A 25,866-nucleotide genomic window follows, 5' to 3' on the forward strand; every position below is an offset into this window, starting at 1 on the left:
GTAAGCACAGTGGCCTGAGGACTGCTAGCTGGCTTCCGGGGAGGTGGGGCCTGGCCTCTCGGGCCCTTGACATGCCACACTGTCCACTCTCTCTGGGTAAGTATGCAAGTGGCTTCTAGCGGCAACAAAGTGGAGCAAGTCTTATCTGGGCCTCGCCCTCGCTGCCAGGGGCTGGGTCCCTGCTGTCCCCATACACTGGCCTCCCTACAGCCATGCCCAGAGTAGAGAGCCAGCCCCCAGGAGCACCCAGACCAGACAGGGCAGGGCAGGAAGGGACAAGACCAACACCCCTTGTGAGCAAGAGGTGACTCCACACTCAGGTGGAATTCCATCCCCCTTAGCTCACCTCCCTGGAGCAAGGCACATTCCAACAGGGCTGGCCTGTCCCAGTGGGGGGCCCTGTCCTCAGGCTGCCTGTCCTGGTCTCAACCCTCACTGCTTCAGGGGCTGCTGACGGCCCATCCTTCCCCGGGACCCTCCAGAGCTCCACAGCACACTTCACCCTGAGGGTAGGTACACCAAGACCTCCACAGCCAGTAGGAAGATACCATGTCATTGTGGGGACTTGGAGATAACGTTGCCAGGTGAGAAAACGGCAGAAGCCACCGTAACATGCAGACTGGGGGGATGTTTCCTGTGCAGTCCGGCGGGGTCCCAGGTGGTCCCTGTCCTGGTCACCTCCCTGCCAGCACCTCCCTTCCCAGAACCCTCCTGGCTTCTGTTTTATTCCTTCCCTGCACCCCTCAGAGGCCTTTGGCGTTCTTAGCCATTCCCGCTGTTCCCGCCCTCCAGTGGGTCATGGGCCTGCTCCACACAGGCATTCTCCGAAGCTATAGTCAGGTGCCAGAACCCTAGGAGTCACCACCTCTACATCTCGGAGCACCCTCCTAGTCTCCTCTGCCTAACCCAGGGAGGGGCACGCTGCCAAACATTGCCCAAAGGCTGCTTGTTATACTTCCCTAACTCCTGGGTGTTGACACCTGCTACCTCTAGGGCCTTTCGCCATGTCAGGGAAGGACAGGAAGCCACCCAAAGCTCACCGCCATTACATTGTTTCTGGCTACTTCTGACATGTAAGGCCTGGTATTTGATTCCAGCCTCCTGGGCAACCTCACTACCTCTTACCCAGCCTCAGACCATGGAGCCCCTACTGCTCTCTGAAGATTTAACACCCCCCTCCTTTTTTTTAATGCTGGGCATTACGAATGCAGACACTCCACCACTGAGTCCCATGCCTGCTTATGCTAGGTGTCTTCTTCCTGTTTATCCTTCAAGGCCTGGCTGAAGATCTCTTTCTTCTCTCAGCTGTCTCCCTTAGGAAACAGCACGGCTGCTGTGTTTTCTGAACCATCTTTCTCCTACAACGTTCAGCCATGAGTCAAAAGTTTGGCCCCTTTTTCTGATTCACACTAACTTGGGAATCTTGAGGACATGACCATGGAGTAATTAACTCTTCTCCCTGCCACCCAAGGGACGGGAAAGAGATAATCCAAGGATACAGAGATTGCTGTGAGGATTTCAGGCCCATTCTCCAGACGTCTGCCTCCCTCAAGTATCCTGTGATTTGAACCACTAACCGGAATGAGTGAGCCTAGTACTCCACCAGCGTGTGGAGCAGAGTGGCCTGTGACATCAATCTAGAAATAATGTGGCCCTAAAAGGCCAATGGGAGAGACTTCAGCTCCCAGCCACCTCCCCCAGAGGCATCTACTGTCCCTAGCCTGCCTTTCTGTGAGTTCCCCTGTGACTACCCCTGCCATCAGAGGCTGAAGCACAGTGGCCCACCATGCCCTGACCACTGGTTCCGGAGTCCACTGAGGGCAGAAGCCTCACACTGGTCCTCCTCCTTTGCAGGGCACACAGTCAGTGCTTCTGCAGCAGTGGCCCCTCAGCAGCCTGCAGAAGGCATGTGTGGCCTTTCTCCTGGCTCTCCTGCCCCTCCATTTTCTCTCACACCAGCTGCTGACAAGCTCCAGAGCCTGTGGTCAGGTTGAGTCTTGTCTCCGCGAGGCAGCGAGCGATCAACAAGACCACGATCCTTACCAAGCCCAACTGCTGTGGGCCTTTCCTCACCGGCCATGTGGAGTCCAGCGCAGCCTGGAATATGCTGGGAAGTCCCGGGGAGGGGTGTGCTTTACAATTAGTAATATCCTCTGGGACTCAGACCTAGGCCAGTGGCCCCAGCTAACCCTCACACTCAGGATAGTACATGGTCCCTAGACGAACTGCTTTTGTGGGAAAACACCCAAGGGTCCTGTGGCAGTTTGAATCAGAGTGGCCCCCAGAGGCTCACATATTTGAATGCTTAGTCACCAGGGAGTGGCACTATTTGAAAGGATTAGAAGTTAGACCTTGTTGGAGGAAATGTGTCACTGGGGATGGGCTTTGAGGTTTCAAAAACCTATGCCAGGCCCAGTCTCTCTTTCTCTTTCTCTTTCTCTTTCTCTCTCTCTCTCTCTCTCTCTCTCTCTCTCTCTCTCTCTCTCTCTCTCTCCCTCCCTCCCTCCCTCCCTCCCTCTCTCTCTCTCTCTCTCTCTCTCTCTCTCTCTCTCTCTCTCTCTCTCTCTCTCTGCCTACACATAATGATGTAGCTTCCACCTAATGCTCCAATATCATGCATGTCACGGTGCTCCCTGCCATGATGACCATGAACTAACTTTGAAGCTGTAAGCCAGCCCCCAACTAAATGCTTTCTTTCCTAAAAGTTGCCTTAGTCATGATGTCTCTTCACAGCAATAGAATATTGACTAAGACAGGTCCTCACCAGCGAGTGGGGAAAATCCTTCCTCCTGTGCTCCTTACACCTCAGGCAGGCCCAGCCCGTGCTCCATCCATACCCAATGTCTATCCGCAGCCTGTTCCCATGACTTCTACCCCTCTCTGCTCTGGAGCCAAAGCACCTCTACCTAGTTGCCACGGCTCCTGATCAATGTGTCCATGTGCAGCATGTCTGTCTCCAGGGTCCAGGGTGCAGCTGTAAGGGACACCCCCAAGGCGGTCCTGAGAAAGCTATGGGACAAAGCTGCATCCCAAAAGAGGTGGGGAAAGAACGAGAAGGAAGCTCCCCTGAGACCTGGACAATGAGAAGCCACATCAGGACATCCTATCAGATCTGGGGATCCCCCAAGAACCCACAGACCAGCCAGACTCCACTCTGTCATAGGTCCCATCCTTCTGGGCCTTCATCTCTTTCCTCTGATCAGCCAAATTCAGCTATCTTTGGGGCCTACCTCTTCCAGGAAGTCCACTAAGCTTTTCCTGTGACCATGTAGGGCCACAGGCCCAGGGTAGCATAACTGAGCAGCAGCCACAGCCTTGTGCCTCAAACCAACTGTGCAGCTTATGAGGCTCTCTTACCAAAGTGGCTAGCCTGGTTCACTGTGATCCATGGGCTAGCCTCATGCTTTGCCTCAACATAGGCCATGCAGGCAGCTGGGGTAAGGAAATTGGAGATAAAGGAGGGAAGCTGTTGCCTCCTGCCTGCCTCCAAGGAGTGAGAGCTTCAGGAAGGAAGCAACACCTGTGACCTCCAGGCCCCCTGGGAGTTTGACTACAGCAGTGGAAAGGAAGGGACAGCTGAGACCCCCACAGAATGACCCCTCTGGACAGATGGTCCCTGGGGCCACCCGATTTACCTGGATATCATCCTAGGGAAGACCAGGTCTCTCTTACTTACCAAAGCTGCTCAGAGGCTGTGGCACAGAGCATGTGGTCAGGGGGGCACAAGAAAGGGGGTAGGGTAGCCCCTTATCCTTCTGGATACAGGCCTGTCTATGCCCTCACAGTATGCAGGCCACCAGCCACACTCCTCACTGGGGCCCTCTGGGTGCTGCATATGTGGGCAACATGAACTCACGCCTGCCCTGGCTGAGCACTGAGGATGGTGGGTCAGATCTTAGTGGGATGCCTTCCCTCCTCACCCTGGCAGTACAGCAATGAAGGACAGAAGCTGACCGAGCAAAGGCGACCCTGCCCCCGGCTCAGCCGCTGCAGCCATGTACACATCTGTGCAGAGAATGGGAACACTGTGGCCAGACGTGCCGGGAGCCAGTGCTAGGGGACCTTTAGCGCATCGCTTCCTGCCTGTGCCTCAGTTTCTTCGTCAGTAAAAGTAAGGTACAAATGATACAACCTCCTGGGGACACTATGAGCTGAAACGTGGCCCAGGGGACCTGCTCCACCAGAACAAGACACTGCTTTGCCATGGTCCCCTAGACAAACAGCAGACTCTCATGTCTGAGCCCTTCTGGGAACTGTCTTCAATCTTGGCTTTTCCCATTTCAAGACCAGTTCTAAAGATGAAGTGGTGGCACAGAAAACCCGAGACTTACACTCAGGGACTGGCTGTCCTGCTCCCAGAGCCCACCCAACTGTGACGAGCTCGTCAGGCCTGAGGACACCCCCCCCACTCCCACCCCCCACCCCACCCCCCGCTTCACCACAGCTCTGTGTCTCTGTCAGTCCTTCCACCCTGCCTCGCAGATACCTCATGGAGCAAAGCACAAACCCCTTCCCGCTTCTAATCCTTCACAGGCCTTCAGAAACCCACCTCAGCCTCAGGCCTCAACCAGGGACACTGCCCTCTCAGGTAACACTGACCGGCATGTCCCTCAGTGCCTGGTCAGGTTGCTGATGGGTGAATACTTCTGGGATAGGGTTCCTTCATGTATTGGTGCCTTCATGCATTTCAACGGCCATGGCTGGTTCTTACATTGGCAGGACCTGCCTCCCTCTACTACCCGCAGCTTGTGGCTCCTCGCTTTCTCCTCTGGCCCTTCAGTCCCATCTGCTTCTTCTCATGGACTGGGCATCCAGCTCCCTCCCCTTCCCAGCCAGTCTGCAGGAAACAGGAGAAATCCTGCCCTACTCCTCTAGGATTGGCTTAGATCTTGGTTTAGGCGACAGGAAATGGGTAGCTGCTCTGAAAGCTGGTCGATGTGGATGCCTCTGGCAACTGCCTCAGTCTTTCCCCAGAGTCACTTTCTACAGCTGACAGTGGAGCCCTGGAGAACTCATCAGCCTCCCTCTTCCCTCCTCGCTGAGAGGCACCCATTTTGTTTGTTTTTTTTTTTTCTATTCAGCCAATAAGCTTCATGCCACACACTCGTGACACCAGAGTGGAGCAGAAGGAAGCTAGGTGCAGAGCTGGGCTTTCCCAGACGCCACCCCTGTCACCAAGGACCTCACTGCAGTGTCCTCCCTGCTGCCTACCTTCCGGCCTGCCTCGTTATTGTGTAAGTTCATGAGGGTACGGGCATTCTGCTTGATCTCCCGGGCATCCACGAAGACCTTGGCGAAGCCGATGCCGTAGCGGATGTCGGCAGAGCAGCCACCCCACTTCCAGCCCTCGTCCCGGTGGTATTGGCCTTGCTTCTCCTTGTCGCAGCCACAGTCGCTCAGGTTGCCCTGGGTGCAGGCAGCTGTGATGGCATGGGCCACACCCGCAGCAATAATTGCGTAGGTGAAGGCAGCCTCCCGGCTCCCTGGGGGCAGAAGAGCGGAGAGGGCTTTGTGAGAGCTGATTTGGGAGACGCTCCGAAAAGGACATCTAGGGAGAAGGTAGGATCTGGCCCAGGAGAGGCTGAGCACGGTGCAGTGGCTCTCCAAAAACCAACCAGATGTCTGATGCTGACTGTGTAGAGAGCTCCTTAGGGTGGTGATAACGCCTGGGACCCCAGTCAAGTACACACTCACTCTCCCGTAATCCCTGACCCTCAGGAAAGCCGGATTGGGGTGCACACAGGGTGGGGGGTTCTTCTGTCCCATTTCTACCTACTGCCTCTCCCAGCATACTTGACAGGATCATGTCACCTGTACATGTGTTCATATCACAGAAAAGCGACATTTATGGAACACCTGTGACATGCACAGGCTGAAGGTTGAAGCTGGAGCCATTAATCCCCGCCTCTGTGACTTGACCAGTAACCACCCCTGCCCCGTGCCTTGGTCTCCTCAGCTGTGACAGCGGCTAGAAGCATTCGTCTTCAAAGCTCTAGCCAGTGTTCAGCAAGTGGCACCTATAGAAACAGTATTGCTGGCCCTCGGTCACTGATACTGCTGTGTGACACACTGTTTCGTATATCTGTCCTCTGCCCTCTCTGTGGTCCCCTTGTCCCACCGTAAGGGGCAGAGAGGTCTGAGCATCAAGGTGAAGCCAACAGAAATGCTGAGTGGAGGCATGTTGCCACCCAGACACTTAGCTTCTCTGGGCCTCAAAGAAGCTTTGCCAGATAGGTTCAAGAGATGTGTGTACTCTGCAGGGTGAAGGAGAACAGGACTTGCCCATGATGACCCCTGAATGAGCACTGGGCCCACAGTTCTTACAGCCTGGGGGACTGAGGAAGGAGCCAAAGCTGGAGCAGGTGCATGGGTGGGAGAACACACCTCAGAAGAACTCGTTCTGGGAGCTGGGGCAGAGATGGCAAAGGGCTGCGGGGGAGACTGAGGAAGCTGGTGAGAAACCTGCAAGTAACATAGACCCTTCGCTCCAGCATCTGGGCTTCCGCCTGGGCTTCCCTGGAACCTGCTTCACACACCACTTGCCCTGCCCCCTCCGCGCTGCTGCTTTGGCGCCCTGCTTGGCTGGACAGGGCTAGTATTGCTCTCGCTTTCCTGAAACCCACCCACAGCATCCCTATCAAGATAGACTTATGTCTGATTCATATCTGTCACTTGCTGGCTGTTGTAGGATAGTCCCTCTTCTCCAAGACCTGGTCTCTTCATCTGTGAGCCTGGGATAATGCCAATGTCTACCCAGGAGGGGAATATGAGGGCCATGCAAAATGCTTAGCCCAGAGCCTGGCTTAATAAATGTCCAAAACTGGGGTCCTCAGAGTAGAGCCCCTCTCCTTCTTCAAAGTGGCAGCTTGACAAGACACTTTAAGCACGTGCTGAGTTCCCCAAGACATTAGAGAGGTAAGGAGGAAGTCCTTCCCCCAACCTGGATGCCAGCTCACTCCAGAAAACAGACACACAAGAAACAAAACTCTAGGAGAGGCAGTGACATCAATGTCAATCCCTCAAGGGCTTTGGAGAAAGGGACAGTCAGAGGCAACTGTGTTCCACTGCTTTCTAGCTGTGGGACCTCAGGTGAGGCAGCTGTCTCGGTGTCCAATCCCTCCACTGTTAAAGGGGTGATAACAGCTTTCCTCTGGAGGTCGTGGGGAAGAGAAAAAATGACCACGGCATTTGTGGAGGTCAGCACTAGCTGGTCCTCACAGAACTGAAGGTGAACGGGGTGGCTCTTCATTTTCTTTCGCTTACATTTGAAGAAACCGGAGCCAGTAGAGCAGTCCGGCTCAGCCGGGGCACCCGGAGCGCAGCTGCACACCTGCCCTGGCTACCTCAGATGAACAAGAGCTGTCCCGGGATTAAATGGCTTCAGAACACAGGGGTGGTCGTTGCTGTCACACTCCAGCAGGAACTATGTTCACCTAACCAGACCAAAAGTGCAGAACTGAGGAGAGACCAAGAGCCTCAGGCCCTCAGCCTCCCCCTTCTCAGGCTTCTCCCTGCACAGGGCGGCCTGACAGACGTACGCTTCTTGAGGTAACTTTGGGTGTCTGCCTGCCACCCACTCTGTTTCTCTGGAGTCTCCGAAGCCGCAGAGTAATGTATGTGAGGGGAGACAGTCAGCTACTGAAGTCAATGGCTACAGAGATGGCCACGGCCTCTGCTCACACATTCCCTGAGGGGAGGGAGGGGCAGCCAGGCTTCTTGTTCAAGGTGCACCATCACAGAGTCTGGTCCGGACTCTGCATGGCCTCGACCTCCCCGACAAGTCGGCCCTCGGCACCCACTGCTCTGAGAAGCAAGGAGAGACAACTACCCTCACATAGCACCGGTACTCCCAGGACCGGGTGCTGTCTGTACCCACGCCCAGCTTAGTTCCCAGAACCCACAGCCATCTGCAACTCCAGAGTCAAGGGATCTGATGACCTCTGTAGGCACAAAGCACACACATGGTGCACATACACACATGCAGGCAAAACACTCATACGCATAAGATAAAAAGGTAAATAAATAAATAAATGGCCCGTCCAGTGAGCCAGTGACAGTACCCCACTTTGCAAATGAAGAGACTGCGGCTCAGGAGTGTCTGACCAGGCAGGGGTGGAGCCCATGGTGAACAGGCTGCATGCCTCTCAGCCCATCCTGTCTACCACAACCAGGGAGCCAGGACAGTCATCCCCGGGCTCTGCAGACTTGCAGGAGCAAGAGTCAACAATGAGTAACATTTGTTGTGCACCTACCAGATGCCAGACCCACACTTGGCTCTCTGGGGTATGTTTTGGAACAGCCCCCAATGCAAGACACCATCCAATTTTACTGATAAAGAAACGGAGGCTTTGAGGAAGAAAAGCAATTGGTTAAAGTTTCCTATCTAGACTAGGGCCAGAACTGGGAGTCAAGGCCTTTGTTGGGTGGCATTGTTCTTCAGCCCTGCCTTGCCACCCTACCTTGTCACGGTGTCTGAAAACCATGGTTAGAGAGGGAGGCACCAGCTCTTCCCAGAATGCATTATTTCTGTCAAGAGATGACATTTGGTTGTCAGTTAATATCTGTCCATAAGTAATTGGTCAGGCCCTGGTACCCTGAGAAGGAAATGAGGTGATGGCAGATCCAGACGGGAAGGGTTCTGGATCCCTTGGTCATCCAACTGCTCTACCAACCCAAGCCTCCTTCCTTGGAGTGGGGCTGAAGGGATGAGGCTCAGAAAGGTACGGATGTCATAGGCACAGGTACAGCCAGAGGCAAATTGAGAGGTCACCTGGTGTCCCCATTCATGACCCGAGCCATTCCTGGATCCTGATGGTCCACACTCCTCCCAGTGCAGCCTGGAGAAGCCTTCACTGGGACGTTTACTGAGCACATCTCATGGAGCTTGCGGGGTCTCTGCACAGAAGTCCTGAGTGGTTCCTTCAGCGCCCACAGTAAGGGTGGATGAGGCTGGAGGGCACTGCATTCATACAGAGCGTGCCGACTCTTCAGAAATAGGCTGCTGGCTAGGCTATGTCCTGAACATCTTGCTGAGATCGACAAATCAAGACAACCAACCTGTGATGGGCAGGCTAACCTAGGCCACCTCTTCACAGAGGCCCAGACACAAGACCTGACCTGACCTGATGACTGTGGGATCCAGAATATGACCCACTCTCCGGTAGCTCATGGCTCTTATTCCAGCCCACCTCTCCACCAGATCTGCCATGTGTTTTGTGAGTAGATGCCAGCTCGGCTGAAGTTGGCAGTGCCCCTCTGGTGATGAGGAGCTACCAGGGGCAAAAGAAGGGTCTTCATCTAAATCTTGGCTTCTGTCACCTAGGCTAAGCATGTGCCCAGTCTCTGCCCTCAGCAAACATTTCCTGAGCGTCTACTGTGTGCTAGGTATGGTGCTGCAGGCTGGCTGAACTAAGATGTGGGGTTCAGGTGTAGCTCTGCTTTTGTGGGGAGACAGATGGCAAGATGGCGTCACTCTGTTAGCTGAGGACTCTGAAGAAACAAAACAGCACAGTGGTGGGAGCCGGGGTGTCAAGGTTTGAAGAGTCTGTGAGGAGGGGAGTCTCCAGGACAGGGGCACCCAGATCAATGTCCCCGGCTGGTGTGGACCAGGTAAACCAGGGATACTGATGAGGAGAAGGGGATAGGGATCTGGATTTCAAATCTGAGTCCCAGGATCCTGTCTTGGGCAGAACTGTCTCCTGTCCCTAGAGTCATAGGACAGACTCCCAGAGCCATAGACAGAAGGAAGGCCTGTCCGAGGTCACCAGTGACTCCAGAGACTGGACTAGAACCAGTCCCCAGGCCCCCAGTGAAGAATCCCTTCCCTTCCCTCCACCTTGCTCTCAACTCTCACCAGTCACATATCAGGGGTTTCTACACAGAAGCCCAGGGTCCAACCCCAGGTGTCTTCAGCTCAGTCTGTGTGACAGGGCACTTGCCATCCACTCTCCACTATGTCTCACTCAGCAGGGTGACTCGGAGCCCACACCCTGAGTCCCTGAGCCTCACTCTTCCCATTTATGAACTAAGAACCCAGGAGGCTACTGCCAGGCTGCCCTGAAGACAGGCGAGGCTTCTCAGGTGCTTCTAGGGGAATCTTGTAGCTCAAGTGTTAAAAGGTCTTATTAATAAAAACCCTGAAACAAGATATTGGGGTAAATGCTAAAAGATCAGAGAGACAAAGGAACAAGCCATGTCTTACCTCTAGGACTCCTCAGCCTGAAAAAAAGCCCTAGTTCCTGTCTCCTCATGCCTTATATCTCTTTCTCTGCCCAGCCATCACGTCCTGGGATTAAAGGCGTGTGTGCTTCCCAAGCAAAGACATGAGATCTCAAGTGCTGGCATTAAAGGTGTATGCCACCACACCTGGCTGTTTCTCTCCTAGACTGAGTCAATCTCATGTAGTCCAAAGTGGCTTTGAACTCAAAGAAATCCAGATGGGCTCAGAGTGCTAAGATTAAAGGTGTGTGCCACCACTGCCTGGCATCTATGTTTAATCTAGTGGCTTGTGCTGTCCTGTGATCTTCGGGCAAATTTTACTAGGGTACACAATATATCACCACAGAATCTCAACAAGGGGGAGGCGGGTAAGTGTTAGTGCTGAGGTGAAGCCAGAGTCTGGTTGACGCCCTCTGTGTTCAGCTCCATAGCAGTCCCATGGGGACAGAGGAAATGAGCCCTGGTCCAAGCTGGCCCCAAAGATTCCATCCTCCGCCCTTTGCGAACGCTGCCCGTGGTTTGCACCGGAATATTATCTGGGTGTATTTACGGTATCTGACTGGAAACCACAGAGTGCATTGTCGTTTTTTTTCTCTTTTGCTATTTAAAGCCAATGGGTCAGAGAGTGAGCAGTCAGTGACACCAGCAGAAATGTGCGACGAGTGGGAAAACAGACAGACGGAAAAAGGTAGCTCTCACCAGCCTAGTGCAGTAGCTGCTCCCAGCCCAGCCCTCTGCTGCACAGGAGTTAGGAGGCGCTCGGTGCATAACCAGGAGATTTAAGGGTTAGGAATTGTGTGGGGGGTGTTGAGCCAGATGGAGAGACAAGACACAGAAATGGGGACGGGCATGTGTCATTCACCCCACTCTAACTGCTGTCCTGCCTCAGCTCTCTGTCTGTGGGGTCCCTCTTCCCACAGAGCCAAACCACAGCACACTGCTAACTGTCCCCCAGTGGCCACCATCTGCTTGTTCTGACTTCTCTAAGCGTAGAAACGCCCTTTCTGCTGCTCTGTGAGGCATCATGGATGTATCCAGGTGGTTTCAAAGCAGGGTCTGGAGGCCAGTGAACCTGGGTTCACAGCCTGGCCCTGCTTCCCTGCTTCCCAGCATGGCAAGATGCTGGGCAAGTTACATGCCTCTTGGGCCCCAGGGTCTTCATTTCTAAACTAGGAATCCTGAACAATCTTTCTGGAAAGGAGGCCTGAGCCACACCTGGCAGGGATCAGTAAAAGGCAGCTCCAAGCAGAGGCATCGTTTAGCCTGATTATCAACCATGATGTGGCTACAAATGTCCCCACTTTTGAGGCCCTTCCTGATGTCCTCACCCTCCATTTATGGTCAGCACCTTATCTTGAGTTTTCTTCCTCTCCCGTGAGGTTGTGGGGACCTAGATTATTAACCTATGAAGTCTCTGCGTGGAATGAATGGCTGTGTGAAAGTGACAGCGTGTGCACGAGCGTGTGCGAGTGTGTGTGTGCACTGGACTGTCTACCATGGGGAAGCTGGAAAAACCATGTAACAAAAAGCTCATCTCAAAGAATAGTGTCAGGAGAGCGAAAATCCAGGATGAACTGAGGCTTGCAAAAAAAAAAAAATGCAAACGAGACAAAAAGCCCTTTGTTGGCTGTGTTCTAAGCGAGAATGGGGAAAGAAAAGAGCTTTTGCTTGGGCAAGATGGTGCATTGTTAAGAAAGGCAGAGGGAAAGTGGAGCTGGCCGCCCCTCGCTCTATCTCTCTCCCTGGAAAGGACTTCCCATCCATCCTGCCAAGCAGCCAAACACTGCTCCACTTTTACAGGCTGTGGGTATAAAGACAGAGCATTTGAGGGACCTGTAGGGGTTCTCAAGCAAGGGATGTGGACCCAGATAGTCCCCTAGAATAAAGGAGGGCAAGCTCAAACAACTGCCCCAGAGAGAAAGGTTACACACTGGTATCCATGCATCAGAGTTTCCCTGGCGCTAGACAGAGGCGGGTGGACCTGAGGCTGAATCCTAGGTCATGTGTGCCCATCCCTGGAAAAATTCTGCAGGAGGGTACCAAACCGGAGGCCATGAACATTTGGAAAGGAATGTGGCATCCCCTGAGCACATGATGGGAAACCACTATTTCTTTGTTGATAATGCTGGCGACATAGCAAACTTCTGTATGCACAAAGAATGTGATTATCACTCAACCTCCTGGGCGAATCTCTTGGACAACTCCCTGCCTGAGCAAAACCTCTGGATGTGATGTGCAAAACCTTTCCATGGGAAGTCTGGGAATGACTGAACATGCCTGTAACCCTAGCACTTGGGAGTGGGGAGAAGTTTAATGTCATCCTCAGCTACATAGTTGTGTTTGAGGCCAGCCTGAGCTAAATGAGGCCTTGTCTCAAAAACGGACTAAATGAGGCCTTGTCTCAAAAACAAACAAACAAATAAAAACAACCATCTGGGATTCCTCATTCTCCACTTCTTTCTGAAGCCTTTCTGCCATCCCTGTCCATCATCCCAGAGTTCTGCTAGCCCATCCTCTCTAGAATCCAGTATCCTGTACAAGTCACTCTACACTGCTGAGCCATCCCTACCACCTCTTTACAACCTGTCCTGTCTGTAGACCGGCTCCTACTTCAGGTGGCCCGGCAGGTGGCTCTGAATTGTAGTCCACACAGCCCTTCACTTAGAACACATTTCAACCCCAGCTTTATCTGTCCCCATCAGATATTGAAAGTGCCAGGGCAGAGCCTGTGGCCAACTAGGGTGTTGCTCACCAGCTTTTACTGCACAGTGGTCCTGTCTGTGGGACTGGTGAGTGAGTGTGGGGTGAGCAAATAGGTACGAGAGGATCTTAGCCCATAAGCATTTAACAGCCATGAATTTAACCCAACACACTCCTCAGAAGCTGTAAAATCTCATGGATGTAGGCTTTGGGTCTGAGTTCTTTATCCTGTACCATGCATTCCCGGATATATGTCAGACATGTCTGTGAGTTTCTAGTGTGCTTGTGTGGAGAGTCTGGCACCTGAGTTTCCTGGGTGCCTTCTGGGAATTGCTGAAGAGTGCTGACTGAAACAGATCTCATCAGCTAACAGCCCCCTGTTCTGGACCCGTAGAAAAGATGTTGGACCTGAGAATGGGTGACCTGAGAGTTGGCTCCAAATCACATTTTGAGTTCAGTTGCCTGTGAGGGTATCACAGAGTAGCCATTCCCAGTATGCGGCTCTCGGCAGAACTTTATCATGGGACAGCTGGGACCTCTGTGTGGAGGCTGCTCAAGTTGTTTCTAAAGCTTTTCGTATACTGGTGGACACATTGGCCCTCTCAGAGCAAAGAGTATGACATGCTGAGCTCCCCCAATCACCACCCATAAAACCAAACCCCTGCAGTATCTATAGGGCACCTGGTCAGGTTCAGGCGGGGTGAGATGGTGACAAGTCTGCTAACAGAACTTGGACACGGCTGCTCCTGAATGAGCCTCTAATGATCTTTCTTGTCTAGTCAACACTCATCCCACTGGAAGATCACAAAAGAGGGAGCACATTGGGTGGCTATTCAGAAAGGCTTGCCTAATGTACACAGGCCCTGGGCCCTACACTTGACACCATAAAAACAAAACAGCCGCCATGAGCAGTGCCGTGGCACCAAGGGGCCCAAAGAGATACATGTGGCAGCCAGTGTCCAGTCTTATTTGGGTTGGAAATGAAATGCTTTGTCTTCTCAGCCAAGAAAATAAGGCACTTATAAACTATGTGAGGGACTCCTGGACATGGTGCTCAGTAAATGAAAGGGGCTAGCCTGCCCTCCAGGGCTCTAAGGCACTGGGGACACAGGGTGGAAAGAAGTGGTCTTCACGTACTCTATGAAAACCTACTATGTGCCAGGTTCTGGTCTGTACCAGGCCTGGGGGTCCTGGGAGAAGAGGACAGTTTGGCAGACCCACGTTCCATGGAGCCTCTGGCTGGAAGAGAAGACTAACTGGAGCCGCATTCTTCCACACGTAAGGATGCTCACACATGGTAAGTGCCAGAAATACAACAGCACACAGTGGGGCAGGGTCAGCTGTCTCAAAGGAGAGCTTCCTGGGGGAGGTGCCTCTTGAGGAGAACCATGTGTAGTACTAGGATGGCAGGTTATTGCAGCAGCTCAGCCGTCTCCTGTGTATGCTCTAGACCCATTCCCTGCTCCAGTATTCTGGGGTGTCCCTATATCTACCGAACTCATAGTGGTCACCAGCCTTCCATGTGCTGGCCTGAGGCCTCTGCTCCCCACAGAGCTCTGGTTGGAGATATAGAGACGATCCCAGCAACAAAGGGAGAGTCACAGGTCTCATCCATCCTTTGGGCACCTGGGAGACAGGCATCCTTATCATTGTGGTCAAGGACCATGGCTAGGAGACAGCAGGTAGCCTCAGGGCTAAGACCTTGAGCTGTCTTGGGCAGCAATGGCATCAGGATGATATAGAAAAGTAAAGGGTGGGGGGCTAAAGAGATGGCTCAGCGGTTAAGAGCACTTGCTTGCTCTTCCAGAGGTCCTGAGTTCAATTCCCAGCAACCACGTGGTGGCTCACAACCATCTGTAATGAGATCAGATTCCTTCTTCTGGTGTACATGAAGACAGAGCACTCATATACATAAAATAAACGAATAAATAAATCTTTAAAAAAAGAAAAGAAAAGTAAAGGGTGGATAGGGATACACTGCAGTGGTGTGATGAGACATCTCTAAGGGAGTGGGGAGCAGAGAGATGGAGGACAAAATAAGCAGACATCTGGGGACAGCAGACTTGGCCAAAGGAGTAGGGACCATGTCTGCGTTTCTTCCGAGAGAAATAGGAAACCACAATAGTGTTTTATATGGGGACATCCTACTTAGAATAACACTGATGGATGCATGGACTGGAGATCCAACCAGGGTGGAGGGTATAAGGAAAGTGACATTGTCCAGGTGGTGACTGTGTGAAGACTGTCATCACCATGAGAGGCAGGCAGATTTGGGGACTCAATTTAAGTCAACATAAAGACTTCAGATGAGCAGCCTGACTAATAGTTTCCGTCACACAAAGAATAGATCCTGGGGCATGGGGCCCTGGTTCCTGAGCTGTGTCTCTATCAGATCAGGACACAGGCTCCATCAGGGGGAAAGGAGACCCTCTGCGAGCCAGCCCACCAGGTGCCAGGGTCTTACATCCTGCATCATGTAGTTCTGCTACCACCTGGCATGGTGGACCACCACAGACGGGCAGAGTGAGAGGAGAAAGGTCACATGCCCTCCCCAAGTCTTCCGCGTATAAGGGTGGGGCAGAATGGAAACCTGGGTGTGTGACTCCAATTCTAGAGCACATCTAGCTGCCCCACGCAGCTTCCCTGAGGTTCTCAAGTCTGGCTCATGCACACAGGCAAATCCTCCAGCAATGGAGAACTCACTGCCAAGTCTCAGCACTGCCACAGAGCAGCCCCGGGACGCAGCTGACTCTTGCCTCTCTGCGAGACTGGAAGGACAGGGCCATGAGAAAGGGCTGTCCCAGTTCCTGCTCATATTTGAGCCTCGGTGAAGAGGAACAGAGAGTGAGGCTCCCCACCTGGACACTGCTAAGGCAGCCCTGGATCCCTGGCTCATGACGTCAGTACTACCACATCATCCCAGCCCAATGGGAGAACCTGCAAGACGACAGGGTAATGGGCGAAAGGCATGAACAGGCAGCTCAGGGGTGAGTAAATACAACACCCTCCCTTCACTAGGAAATATAAATCACGATGGCAGGTGGCAGGGAGCTCCATGTGTGGCACCCACTCAACCTGGCAGGAATGTGGAGGTCTGAGAAGTCCTGTTGGGGAGGCCATGAGTGGCACTACGGAGTGACAGATGTAGAATTTGCCACAGTCATAATTAGACTCAACTGAAATGAAGTAAGTCGTTTCATGGGGAGGTGTATCTGTTATGATGAGTAAAACATAAGCCAGCAGGGACGTGGAAACATCTCCATCCCCTCCACATTCACAACGGAGAAAGATTGTCATGGGAGGGGACAGGTGCAGAAGGAAGCTCCCACCACGAAGGACCATCACTCCTCCACTGGATTTGAAGAAGGAGTTCTGAAGGTCTAAGAAAGTGTTTTCAGGTGTGTAAACACACGTTGTGAAGGTCTAAGAAAAAGATTTAAGGTATATAAAAAATGAAAAATGTAAAAGGAAAGGAAGGAAGGAAGGAAGGAAGGAAGGAAGGAAGGAAGGAAGGAAGAAAAGAAGAGAGAGAAGGATAATTAGGGTTGGAGATGCAGTTCCATGACAGAGCATTTGCCTAGCATGATTAAGGCTCTGGCTTCAGTCCCCAGCACATAAGAGAGAGATGGGGATGGGTGGGGCTAAAGCCCTTCTTGGGCCCCCAGAGCGTCTCCCTGGGCCAGATCTCAGCTGATTAAACGCAGCAAGTCATACACCACACAGAAAGAATCCCTGCACTCTCAGGAAAGACTCACTCACCAGAACCCCCCTTACCTGAGCCCTCTCCCTGTCTCCTAGGACCTTATTCACAGTTCCCTTGGCTTTTCCCACTGTCTGTGATCCCAGTGACTAGCCAGCAAAGTTCCTTACCTTGCTCTTAGAGCCAAACCCCCCTTTTCATCTTGGGGGTCCCACCTCTGAGCCTCTTCCACCTCCAACACCTCTCCTACGTCATGGACCATGTCACTGCTTGTTGCTATAGGCTCAGCTCTGTCCCCTATAACTCACACTGATGCTCTGATCCCTAGCACCCCAGAATGTGAGTGCAACTGGAGAGAAGGCCTTCAAAGAGGGGGTTAGGTTAAAATACGGTCATTGGTCGGCCAAATCCCACGAGACTGGTGATTTTTTTAAAAAAGAACCGTGAGAGCTTCTGTGAGGGAAAGGAATAAGCAGGTGAGGATAGAGCAACAAAACTCCTTTACAGTCAGGGGTAGAGTGATTTCCTAGTAAGTACAAGGCCCTGGGGTGGATCCCCAGCACCGGGTGGGGAAAAGCCTTGTGAAAGTTCAAGAGAGAAGCCTTGGGAGAAAGCAACCCTGCTGGGCCTTGATCTTGAACCCCCAGCCTCGGGAACTGTTAGGAATGAATGCCAGCTGTTTAACCCCCAGCTTTGGCATTTTGCTTCTTTTCCATGAGAGATGAACAGAGTGGAGCTCTCATGCTGGCCAGCAAAGCACCTTGCCCTTGGGATGGACACACTACCCAAAGTTCAGCTGCATGAAGCTGTGGAGTCTGAGGAAACATTGGGACTTTTACAATATGGCTGGAGCTAGGCCAAGGCTCTTTCCTGAGGTCTTGAACCTGTTGTGGTCCTGGGTCTACAGTGGCCATCTGGCTGTCCTCATAGCATTATTGGAAAGCAATGCAACCTCTGGTCCAGCTGTTCTGAAGTTAGCACCATCCCTAGCTTTCCAGTTCCTTAGGCATTTCAACAGTCCCCTTTTCACCTGGGTGTGTTGGACTTGGTTTCAATTTCTACTTCCAAGAGGCCTTGTCTCGACATGCTCACAGCCTTCTCAGATCTCTGCATGAAAATCCAGACACTCAGAAGGGAAGGCAAAGCCAGGAATCTCAGGCAGAACAGAGGACCACAGTAGGGGTGGGTGGGAGCAGGTGGGAGAAGGAAGTCTTCAGACCTCAGCTTGGGGAAGTAGAAGCTAGCTACACTTACTTCATAATCTACTTGCATATTCCTAACATCCTGAGCTGATAACATTGCTGTTCTGTGTGCAAGACTGCCTTTCACAGCTTCACTTGCAGCTAGGTGAAGTCATGTGACTAAATTCTAGCCAATGGGCTCTACCAAGATGCACAGGATGGAGCTTCTGAGAAGTCCCTGCAAAGGACATGTGCCCTATAGTTTAGAGTACCAGAGGGGATCCATATGTCAGAGACCTCACCCCTACAAGGCAAGATGAAGCAATCCTAGGGGTAGGGGTGAAGTTGAGGAACCCAGAAATCCTACATTTGAGAGATAACTTGATACTTGTTAACATAAGAGAAAGGCTTGACTCATGAAGCTGCCATTTTTTGTGGGTCAATAATCATTGAATAGTGACCATGTTTAAGGTGAAGCCCATACTTTGGTAGTAATGGTCATGGTCAGAATCTTCCAACAGATCTCAAGTCCTAGAAATTCAGGCTCCTTAGAGTGGGCTCCCACAGTTTCTGGGCTCCCATATCTTCCAGCTCTAGGTCCTACTTTCATCCAGGGTACCCCAGCATCGCTATGTCATGTGTTTCCTCAGAGTTACCCTTACCTGTCCCAACTGGCATGCCTCTACTGGTGGCATCCCTCCTCCTTAGACTGTGTGGGACTAATCCCATAGAATATAGCCAGGTGTGTGGGGTGTTATGATCCAGGGGTGGCTCCATCCTGGTCCCCTCTGCCATAGCCTAATGGGTATCATCACAGTGTGTCTGTAAGTTGGCTATGCCCATTCTGAAACAGCAAGTTGTAAGAGATGAACTCTGTCCTGGGAGACCCTGTCACTCACTTTGGCCAAGTCCCTTCTGAGCCTCAGTTTACTCATCTGTAGCAAGTTTACTCAACATAGTCCAGCAAGGCTATTAGGTTCAAAATAATGCCAGAGCCCCAGCCTGGGTATCAGGAATTAGAAGATGGATGGGACACCTGAGGAGGACAAAGCTGATAGATGTCAAGCAGAAGGCTGGGGAGACTGGGATTTCAGAGGCTTCAACCGCAGTTTTGGTGTTGACAACATCCTGTTGCCTGAGCTGAGGTGGTCCACTCCACAAGAAAACGGATTTTGAGGTTGAGACGAGGGAGGGGACAGGTGAGCGTGGGGAGGAGGGATTCCATGTAGCCAAGATCTAGACAGGGAATGCTGGGGAAGGGGCTCTGCCGGAGGGGACCTGCCCGACCATGTCATATAGACCACAGGACCCAGCTCTGTCGTCAGTACAGAATCTGGTAACCAAAGTAGACTTGCAGCAAGACTGCCTGGAGGCAGGGAATGATGCACTCATTGTGAGCCGGCTGGGAGCCTCTGCCCTCCTGAAGTGGGCAGAATGCACTGAAATAGTGTGAGGTGTTGGCTGATGCAGAGCCAAGGAGCAGGTGGTGGGAGGCTCCAAGGGACTTGAATGCATACAGAGGATTCGGACTATGGCACTGGTCTCTAGAGGGGCACAATGGCCCTTAAGAGAAACCAGTAAGGTGTGTTTAGAGAAGAGGATAAGACTGAGTGGTCCTGAAGGGACCAAGGTCTCAACAGCAGGTGGACAATGGTTTCCTGCTGGCTGGAGTAAGTGGCCCTTTAAAGGGTCTTTCACAGAGTAACACCATGCTCTGGTTTCTACTTAGCTGTTCCTTCTTTCTGGGAGCAGTGGGGAGGTGGGACAGCCTGGGAGCCCACATGACAGCCGGGAAGCTGGGGAAGCAGCCAGGACGTGAAGGATGCTGGACTGGACCGGGGATTTCGAGCATCCCACTGGAGTTGCTGGTGCTAGGGCCGAAGAGAGCACTCAGGGAGGCCTTTGCTGCAGAGCTGTGCGTGCAGGAAGCCCAGCCCGAACAGACCAATATTGCTCTGTGCCTCGAGGAAGGTCACAGTGCAGAAGCGAGTCTGTGGCCATCTTCGGCCCCCAAGTCTGGACACATGCAAGTGAGAAGACATCTCCACATCCTTCCCCACGGTCCAGAACCTCCTGAAGATTAGTGAGATTCTCTGCTCCCTTCCCATCACAAGCTTATCATGATTGTTCTGCAAGTTGAATATATGTATGCATGTGCTCAGGCACACATACATGTCTGCACATGCCAACTCATCCCCCAAGCACTGCTGCAGAAATCAGGTGGATTGTGTCACAGGACTATGCATGCTGGACCACAGTAGAGCATGGTGGGGACTGTGGCAGAGAATGGTCACTCAGACTACCCCCAGGAGGCTGTATTGTCAGCTCTAACTAACACAACGATGCCAGTGCACACAGGTGATCAGTAGATCTGTCCATTTCCCAAAAGAAGCTCCAACTCTCTATGATGGGTAGAACACTGCACATTTAAATTTGGACCTCATTTGAAAATATGTTAGATCTGCCAGTGAGCCTTTGGGCCATCAGTTGGTCTGTAGCTTTGCCTGTAACCAACGAAGTGGTCTGGCTTCCATCTACAACCCTGGCCTTCAGTGGGAGACCCTATTCCAAGCCATACACCCACAAGATGCAATCAGCAAGGGTATTGGAGCATAGTGCTAGTAAAGGGATCACAGAGGGCTCCCAAGGGGACTGACTCTCTTCATAGACCAGCGGGCCCTGCTCAGAGTGTCTGATGATCACATACCCACTTTAAGCTCCTTCCCGAAGACAGTGCGCTCTCCCAGAGCTGAGCAGTTCCAGCGGCCATTGCGGAACTGAAACTGACACTCGTCCAGGCCCATTTGGGAGCCTTCTCCTATGACGATGATGGCGTCCGGCCGGCTCTGGCAGATTGCCCGCTGTCTGGGAGCCAGGCCTGGGATCTTGTTACAGATGATGCTCGCACCCAGAGCGACCACCGAAGAGAAGCCACTGGAGGGGACACAGAGACAGGGAGTGAGACCTGGAGGAAGGCTCTGGCTGGCAGGTGCTAGAGGTGGAAATCTCATCTCGGCTACTACAGTGGACCTCCCACAGAGCCACCGTGGGTGAGAGATCTAAGGGAGGGCAGGACAGAAGGATGGCATGTAAAGATTTTGGCTACAAGTCCTCTGAACATCTAGCTGAAATGTCTGTCCCTGCAGAGCACAAGGACACCATGGGACCCAAATTTCAGAGAAGCAATTTACTAGAGCCAAAGGGGACGGGCCTCTTTTCCATCAAAGCCTTCCTTAGTTTTCTAACCTGGAGCAAGTTCACACCCCCTCTGTGTATCTCAGAGCCCACACTGTTTAAGCAGAGGCTTCTGGTAGGCAGTCTGCATCCCAGAGGGTCGCTGGGAAGCACATATTGAGGTGCCATTTCCAATATTTGGGGGAACTAACGGTTCCCGGGGGCTAGTGCTGGAGTCGCCTGAACAACCCAGGGAAACTTAGAATACCACAGATGTGCCACGCAGAATGGGAGGCACAGGAGCCAGTCTTACCTACCAGACTGGGAAACCTCCGGGGATTTGGGGACCTTAACCCTCGGACCCAGGGGGCAGCAGAGCAGTTCAAAGTCACTGCAACTCTTTACTGGGACCTCCCTCCAACTGCCCCAGAGAGGAGAAGGCCACGCCCTCCTGACCTCCGCCTCCTCCCCTAGGGTAGCTGGGCCCCTAGTGAGCCAATGAGGTGTCGGATCCTGAGGAGACCAGGGAGGTCTATTCTCTGTTTTTCTCTTCTTCAGTCGTCGGTGTCTGTCTCCGCCCCCGTTTCTAATTAAAAAGAAGATAATACCTAAGGCGGCCAGAGCCAATAGGCCCGGCCCGCTTCCTGGATGTTGGATGAGTGGATGAGCGCAGGGCGGCAGTGTACCGGCCAAGATGAAGATTAAAGCAAGTGGGGAAAAAAAAGAAAAGCCATCCAGACGCGGGCGAATCAATAACACTTACAACACGCCCGCAGGCAGGCAGCGCGCGAGCCCAGAAGCCGCCTCTCGATCCGCGGTCGGGCTGGAGGCCGCCTAGTCCACTCAGCGCGCACACTTGGTTGCGAAATCCCGTTCCAGAGAGGTGGGGTTGGGGAAGCGGGAGGCCTGAGGGTGGCGGTGGAGAAACACAAAGGGTCTGCCACACACGCCCCCTGGCCTTGGGTCCAGTCCTCTCCAAAGCGGCGACAGGAGGTTCGCACAAGAGAGTAGGGGTGAGTGGAGAGGCAGGTGTGAAACCTACCAAGGTGGCCCTTTGGCGCCAGCACCTCTGTCCGTGTCTAAAGCCCCTCACGCCCCCCGAATCGTGCCGCACACAAGTCACTTCCTAAGTACAAAGGGAAACACCGTGTAATGCAGCGCAAGCCGCATCTGGAGCCACCTACTTCCACTTTTCTAGTCTAGAAGAGTGTCGCCTGCCCCACCTCCAGACACTCCTGGGCTCCTTGACTCCCACCCCAGCGACCCCAGGGTCGGACTGTCTCGCTTCCCTTTGCTGATCTAGAGGTCATCTCTCCCTGGTGTCTCTGACCATCCATTGACTACCTCAGGACTTAACTATTTGGTTCTGATTGCTGAGGATGCTATCCTCCTGGCTTGGGAATGGGGTCTGAGGGTCGTTGGAAATGGGGCGGTGCCAGGACTCTGAGAGGTGGCTTATGCTTTTGCCAAAGAACATTCCCCCGCCTCTAGGTCCCTGTTTGCTGCCCGAGGAGCCCTGTCTGCAAAAGGGCTGCGCCCGCACCACACGCGCGGAGTTTCTGCCCGGAACTGAGCTCTCTATGGGGTGGTTGTAGTCCTGGCAGACCTGCTGTGCTTGTGGTTTGCGGGGGTCCCTGGGGAAGCTGACCCTATGGAGCAGCTACTCTCCTCTAGAGTCCCAGAGCTATCTGTTTCTGAGGATTCCCAGACTCGGATATCCTTGGGATGGCCGATCCCCTGCTCAGGTCTACGGAACAGTATGCACCGGGGAGGTGTCCGCTCGCTGGGAGCCTTTGTGCCCTCAGGGTTCCCGCACCGCCCGCTGCCTCTCCTGAGTTAAGTTGGGCAGCACGCCTCCCTCCCGGGCCCAGCCAACTTTGCTTGGACCGCACGCTGGACCGCACGCGCGGAGAGGACGCGCGCGGCGCTTACCCGATCCGGAGGTAGACCATGCCCAGGCTGAGAAAGAGGTGGCCCAGGCAGCGCCGCGCTTTCCGGGTCATAGTCCCCGCTGGTGGCGGGTGCCACGGGCCGGGCTGTGCTGATCCCGCCGGCCGGGCCCGGCGGGGCAATCCACATAGCCTGCTCAGGGGGCGCGGGCCGAGGCTCCCTGGGCCGGCCGTCTGTACGTCGGTCCGCGCTAGGCGCTGGAGACTGTCCCAGAGCGCGGGAGCCGCGGAGTGGGAGGGAGAGACAAGCGCGCAACGCGGGGCGACGCTGCGCGCCAGCGATCGCGGCAAGTGTTTGAGGCGCGGGGACTGCGGGGCGCTGCTGCCGCCCGCCCCCGCCCCTCCCTCTCCGCCCTTCCCCCGCCCGCCTCCCGGAGCGCCCGCCCCGCGCCGGAGCGCTCGCGGGTCGAGGATGTCTGCCCCGAGCGCGCTCCCGCGGCGCTCCTCCGAGCTCACGGTGGGAGGCGGGGGCGCGGTGCGGAGTTGGGGGTGGGGGGCGGTGGAATCCCGCTCGCCTAGCATCCTTCACTAACTCGCAGGTTGAGACCAGCAGGTGCCCAAGGGCCATCCTCTGGGTGGAGAGGATATAGGCTCATTCCAGAACCCTCGCGCCTTGTTAGAGCCCTGTCACACGGGCTAGAAACAGGGAGCTGGGGTGGCGACCCCATCTGAAGAACTACTACCGCACTGGCTGTACCGAGGGCTAGACGTTCCAGGATCCTCCGGAATCTCGCTACCGGTGGAGACTTGGAATTGGACTGAAGCCCAAAGGCTAGAAGCAGAACCTGAGAGCTCACGCAGGTGAAAGCTCAGGGCGCTCTCGTGGCGACACCTGCTGGGTGATTCAGGTAGTGCATTCTGGCCTTGTGTCTTCCGGACCAGAGACGACACTGACCCTTCCTTTGGTAAAACACCTTAATCCAGAGAGCTATGGGATATAGGACCCAAGAAGTTTCCTCTGGAGAGACTGTGCTCATGAAGGTGAAGTCAAAGTCGAACTCAAAATCACCAGCTTGTGAATAGCTAGATTGGAACAGCTAGTGAACTCTAATGAACCCCTACTCTTCTCCCCACTCCGGGCCTCCTTAGCCTTCAAGACTGCAGTTCTCCATGCACACACTCATTTACACTCATGTACAGCCTTCTTCCATGGAAGCCGCCGTCCATGCATGCATCCACGGGCTACAGACTCCAGCCAGGCAGCATTGTGAACACAGTGGACTCAAGGAATAAAGAAGACCTTCCTCTGGGAACAGTGGGGAGACAGCTCCAGATGGCACAGGCTGCTGGGAAGGTCACAGGACAGGGTGTTAGGAGAGAGGGTTCATTTTAGCTCTGAGGAGGTGGTGGGGCTGTCCCTAGCAGGTCACAGGATTTGGACACCTGTTATGGTAGAAGCTGGGAGGTGGGTGAGGGTAGAACTGGGGTGAAGAGAAAGGAAGCCAATGAGGTGGAGGGAAGAGGGGGGCGCTGCAGACCCAGAAGGCTTAGAGTCCAGTGGGGACACTGGAGATTAAGCAGGTGACTCGTTTGGTGTGTGCATTCTAAAGTGCCCTTTGGGTGTCTATGGAGATACTGATGGGGGCTGGGAAGGGAGCTGAGCACAGGGGAGCCTGATGGACGAGAGAGACTCCAGCATGGGTTCAGGGACAGATGGGATGTTTGGGCTGGAGAATGCTTGAATTGCTGTTTTGAGTGTACCCCAGACTGGCAAGGAACTGGCTGAGGCCGAGAATAGCCTTGAGCTCCTGGTCTTCCTGTTCCCGCTCAGGAGTGCTGGATTGCAGACTTGTGTGCTACCACTGTGTTTGTGGGGTGCTGGGGATTGGACCTAGTTCTTTTCTAATGCTAAAACAGTACTTTCCCCAACTGAGCTCTACCCTCAGCCTAGAGGGGTTTTCAGAACATGGCCACTACATCGTTCAACCATTTTCCCATTGCAAAGTGTTCCCATTCTCTGTGTCCTCCTGGCTTACCTCCTGGCCTGTGATGGCTCCCTCAATGATAGGAAAAAGGTAATGGTGCAGGAGTCGCAGGTCTTGGTGGTAAAGGGATGCATGCAGGAGCCCTGAGCCACCCTACTGGCTGCTGTGCTGTGTGGAGGCCAGGAATAGGTAGAGCCACTGCAGCCCACAGTCCCAGTTGAGTGTCTGACTGGTGACAACCATCCTGATTGCTACACGGGTATGTGAAAGCCCTCCAGATGTCACCAGCCAGCCACTCAGTTTTCCTGGCTTTAGTTTTGCCTAGTTGAGGCATTGTGGACAATGATCCATGTGTCACTCTGTGTGACTTCTCCACCCATAGTACATGTTCTTGTATTGCTCCTCCGTCTAGTCATCTGCAGACAAAGTATCAGACCCTTTTCTGTCTCTTCCATAACATCTCTCCGGTATGTCATTTCCAATATGCACCACTGTCATCTTAGAGCAAAGAGTCATTCATGCCACGGATGTTGGGATGTGTGTGGCAGCTGGGGTGACAGAGCAGCAGATCAGGCAAATGCTGAGGGCACCTGCTGGGAAGGGAGAGAAGAGGAGGAGGAGGAGGAGGAGGAGGAAGAGGAAGAATACAGATTGGAGAACATTCCAAGACAGAGGAATGGATGGAAAGAACAGTCTCTGCCCTCCTCAAGCAAGCAGTCTGAAGAAGATGGTCCATCCCAGAGGCAGCTGCCCGGGAGCTGCAGCGAGTTAAGTCAGCCCTCTGTCAGTGCTGTGAGCCCCTGTTCTTATGATCAGCATCACTGTGTATAACATGAGGAATGTGATCGCAGAGGATTAAATATCCCCATATCCTCGCAGCCAGTAGTAGATGGTGGAGCTGAGACTTGAACTTGGAGAGCACTGGCTCCTACACTACCCCCTTTATTCTTCATTGTGTTTTTCTTTTTTCTTTTTTAAGACAGAATCTTGTGTAGCCTAAGCTGGCCTGAACTCACTGT

At 53.4% G+C, this 25,866-nt stretch overlaps 1 protein-coding gene and 1 long non-coding RNA gene across 2 annotated transcripts in view; one reads left to right on the forward strand and one right to left on the reverse strand.

Moving 5' to 3' along the window:
• The window catches only part of LOC128098592 (uncharacterized), a 115,117-nt gene extending 109,912 nt beyond the window's left edge, over positions 1-5,205 (forward strand). The window contains exon 4 of the long non-coding RNA XR_008214293.1: positions 5,082-5,205. This is a non-coding gene — a long non-coding RNA (uncharacterized LOC128098592). The remainder of the gene's footprint in view (positions 1-5,081) is intronic.
• Wnt7a (Wnt family member 7A) overlaps positions 1-23,264 on the reverse strand; it is a 49,256-nt gene extending 25,992 nt beyond the window's left edge. Inside the window, exons 1-3 of the mRNA XM_052719887.1 lie at positions 22,906-23,264; positions 20,507-20,733; positions 5,212-5,483 (exon numbers count right to left, since the gene is read on the reverse strand). Of these exons, the coding sequence (XP_052575847.1) occupies positions 5,212-5,483; positions 20,507-20,733; positions 22,906-22,976 (570 nt within the window). The 5' untranslated portion in view covers positions 22,977-23,264. The remainder of the gene's footprint in view (positions 1-5,211; positions 5,484-20,506; positions 20,734-22,905) is intronic.
• Between the last annotated feature and the right edge of the window lie 2,602 nt (positions 23,265-25,866).

The sequence above is a fragment of the Peromyscus californicus genome, unplaced genomic scaffold (assembly GCF_007827085.1).
Source record: "Peromyscus californicus insignis strain IS unplaced genomic scaffold, ASM782708v3 Scaffold_6__1_contigs__length_162567912, whole genome shotgun sequence".
In the NCBI taxonomy this organism is placed as follows: domain Eukaryota; kingdom Metazoa; phylum Chordata; class Mammalia; order Rodentia; family Cricetidae; genus Peromyscus; species Peromyscus californicus.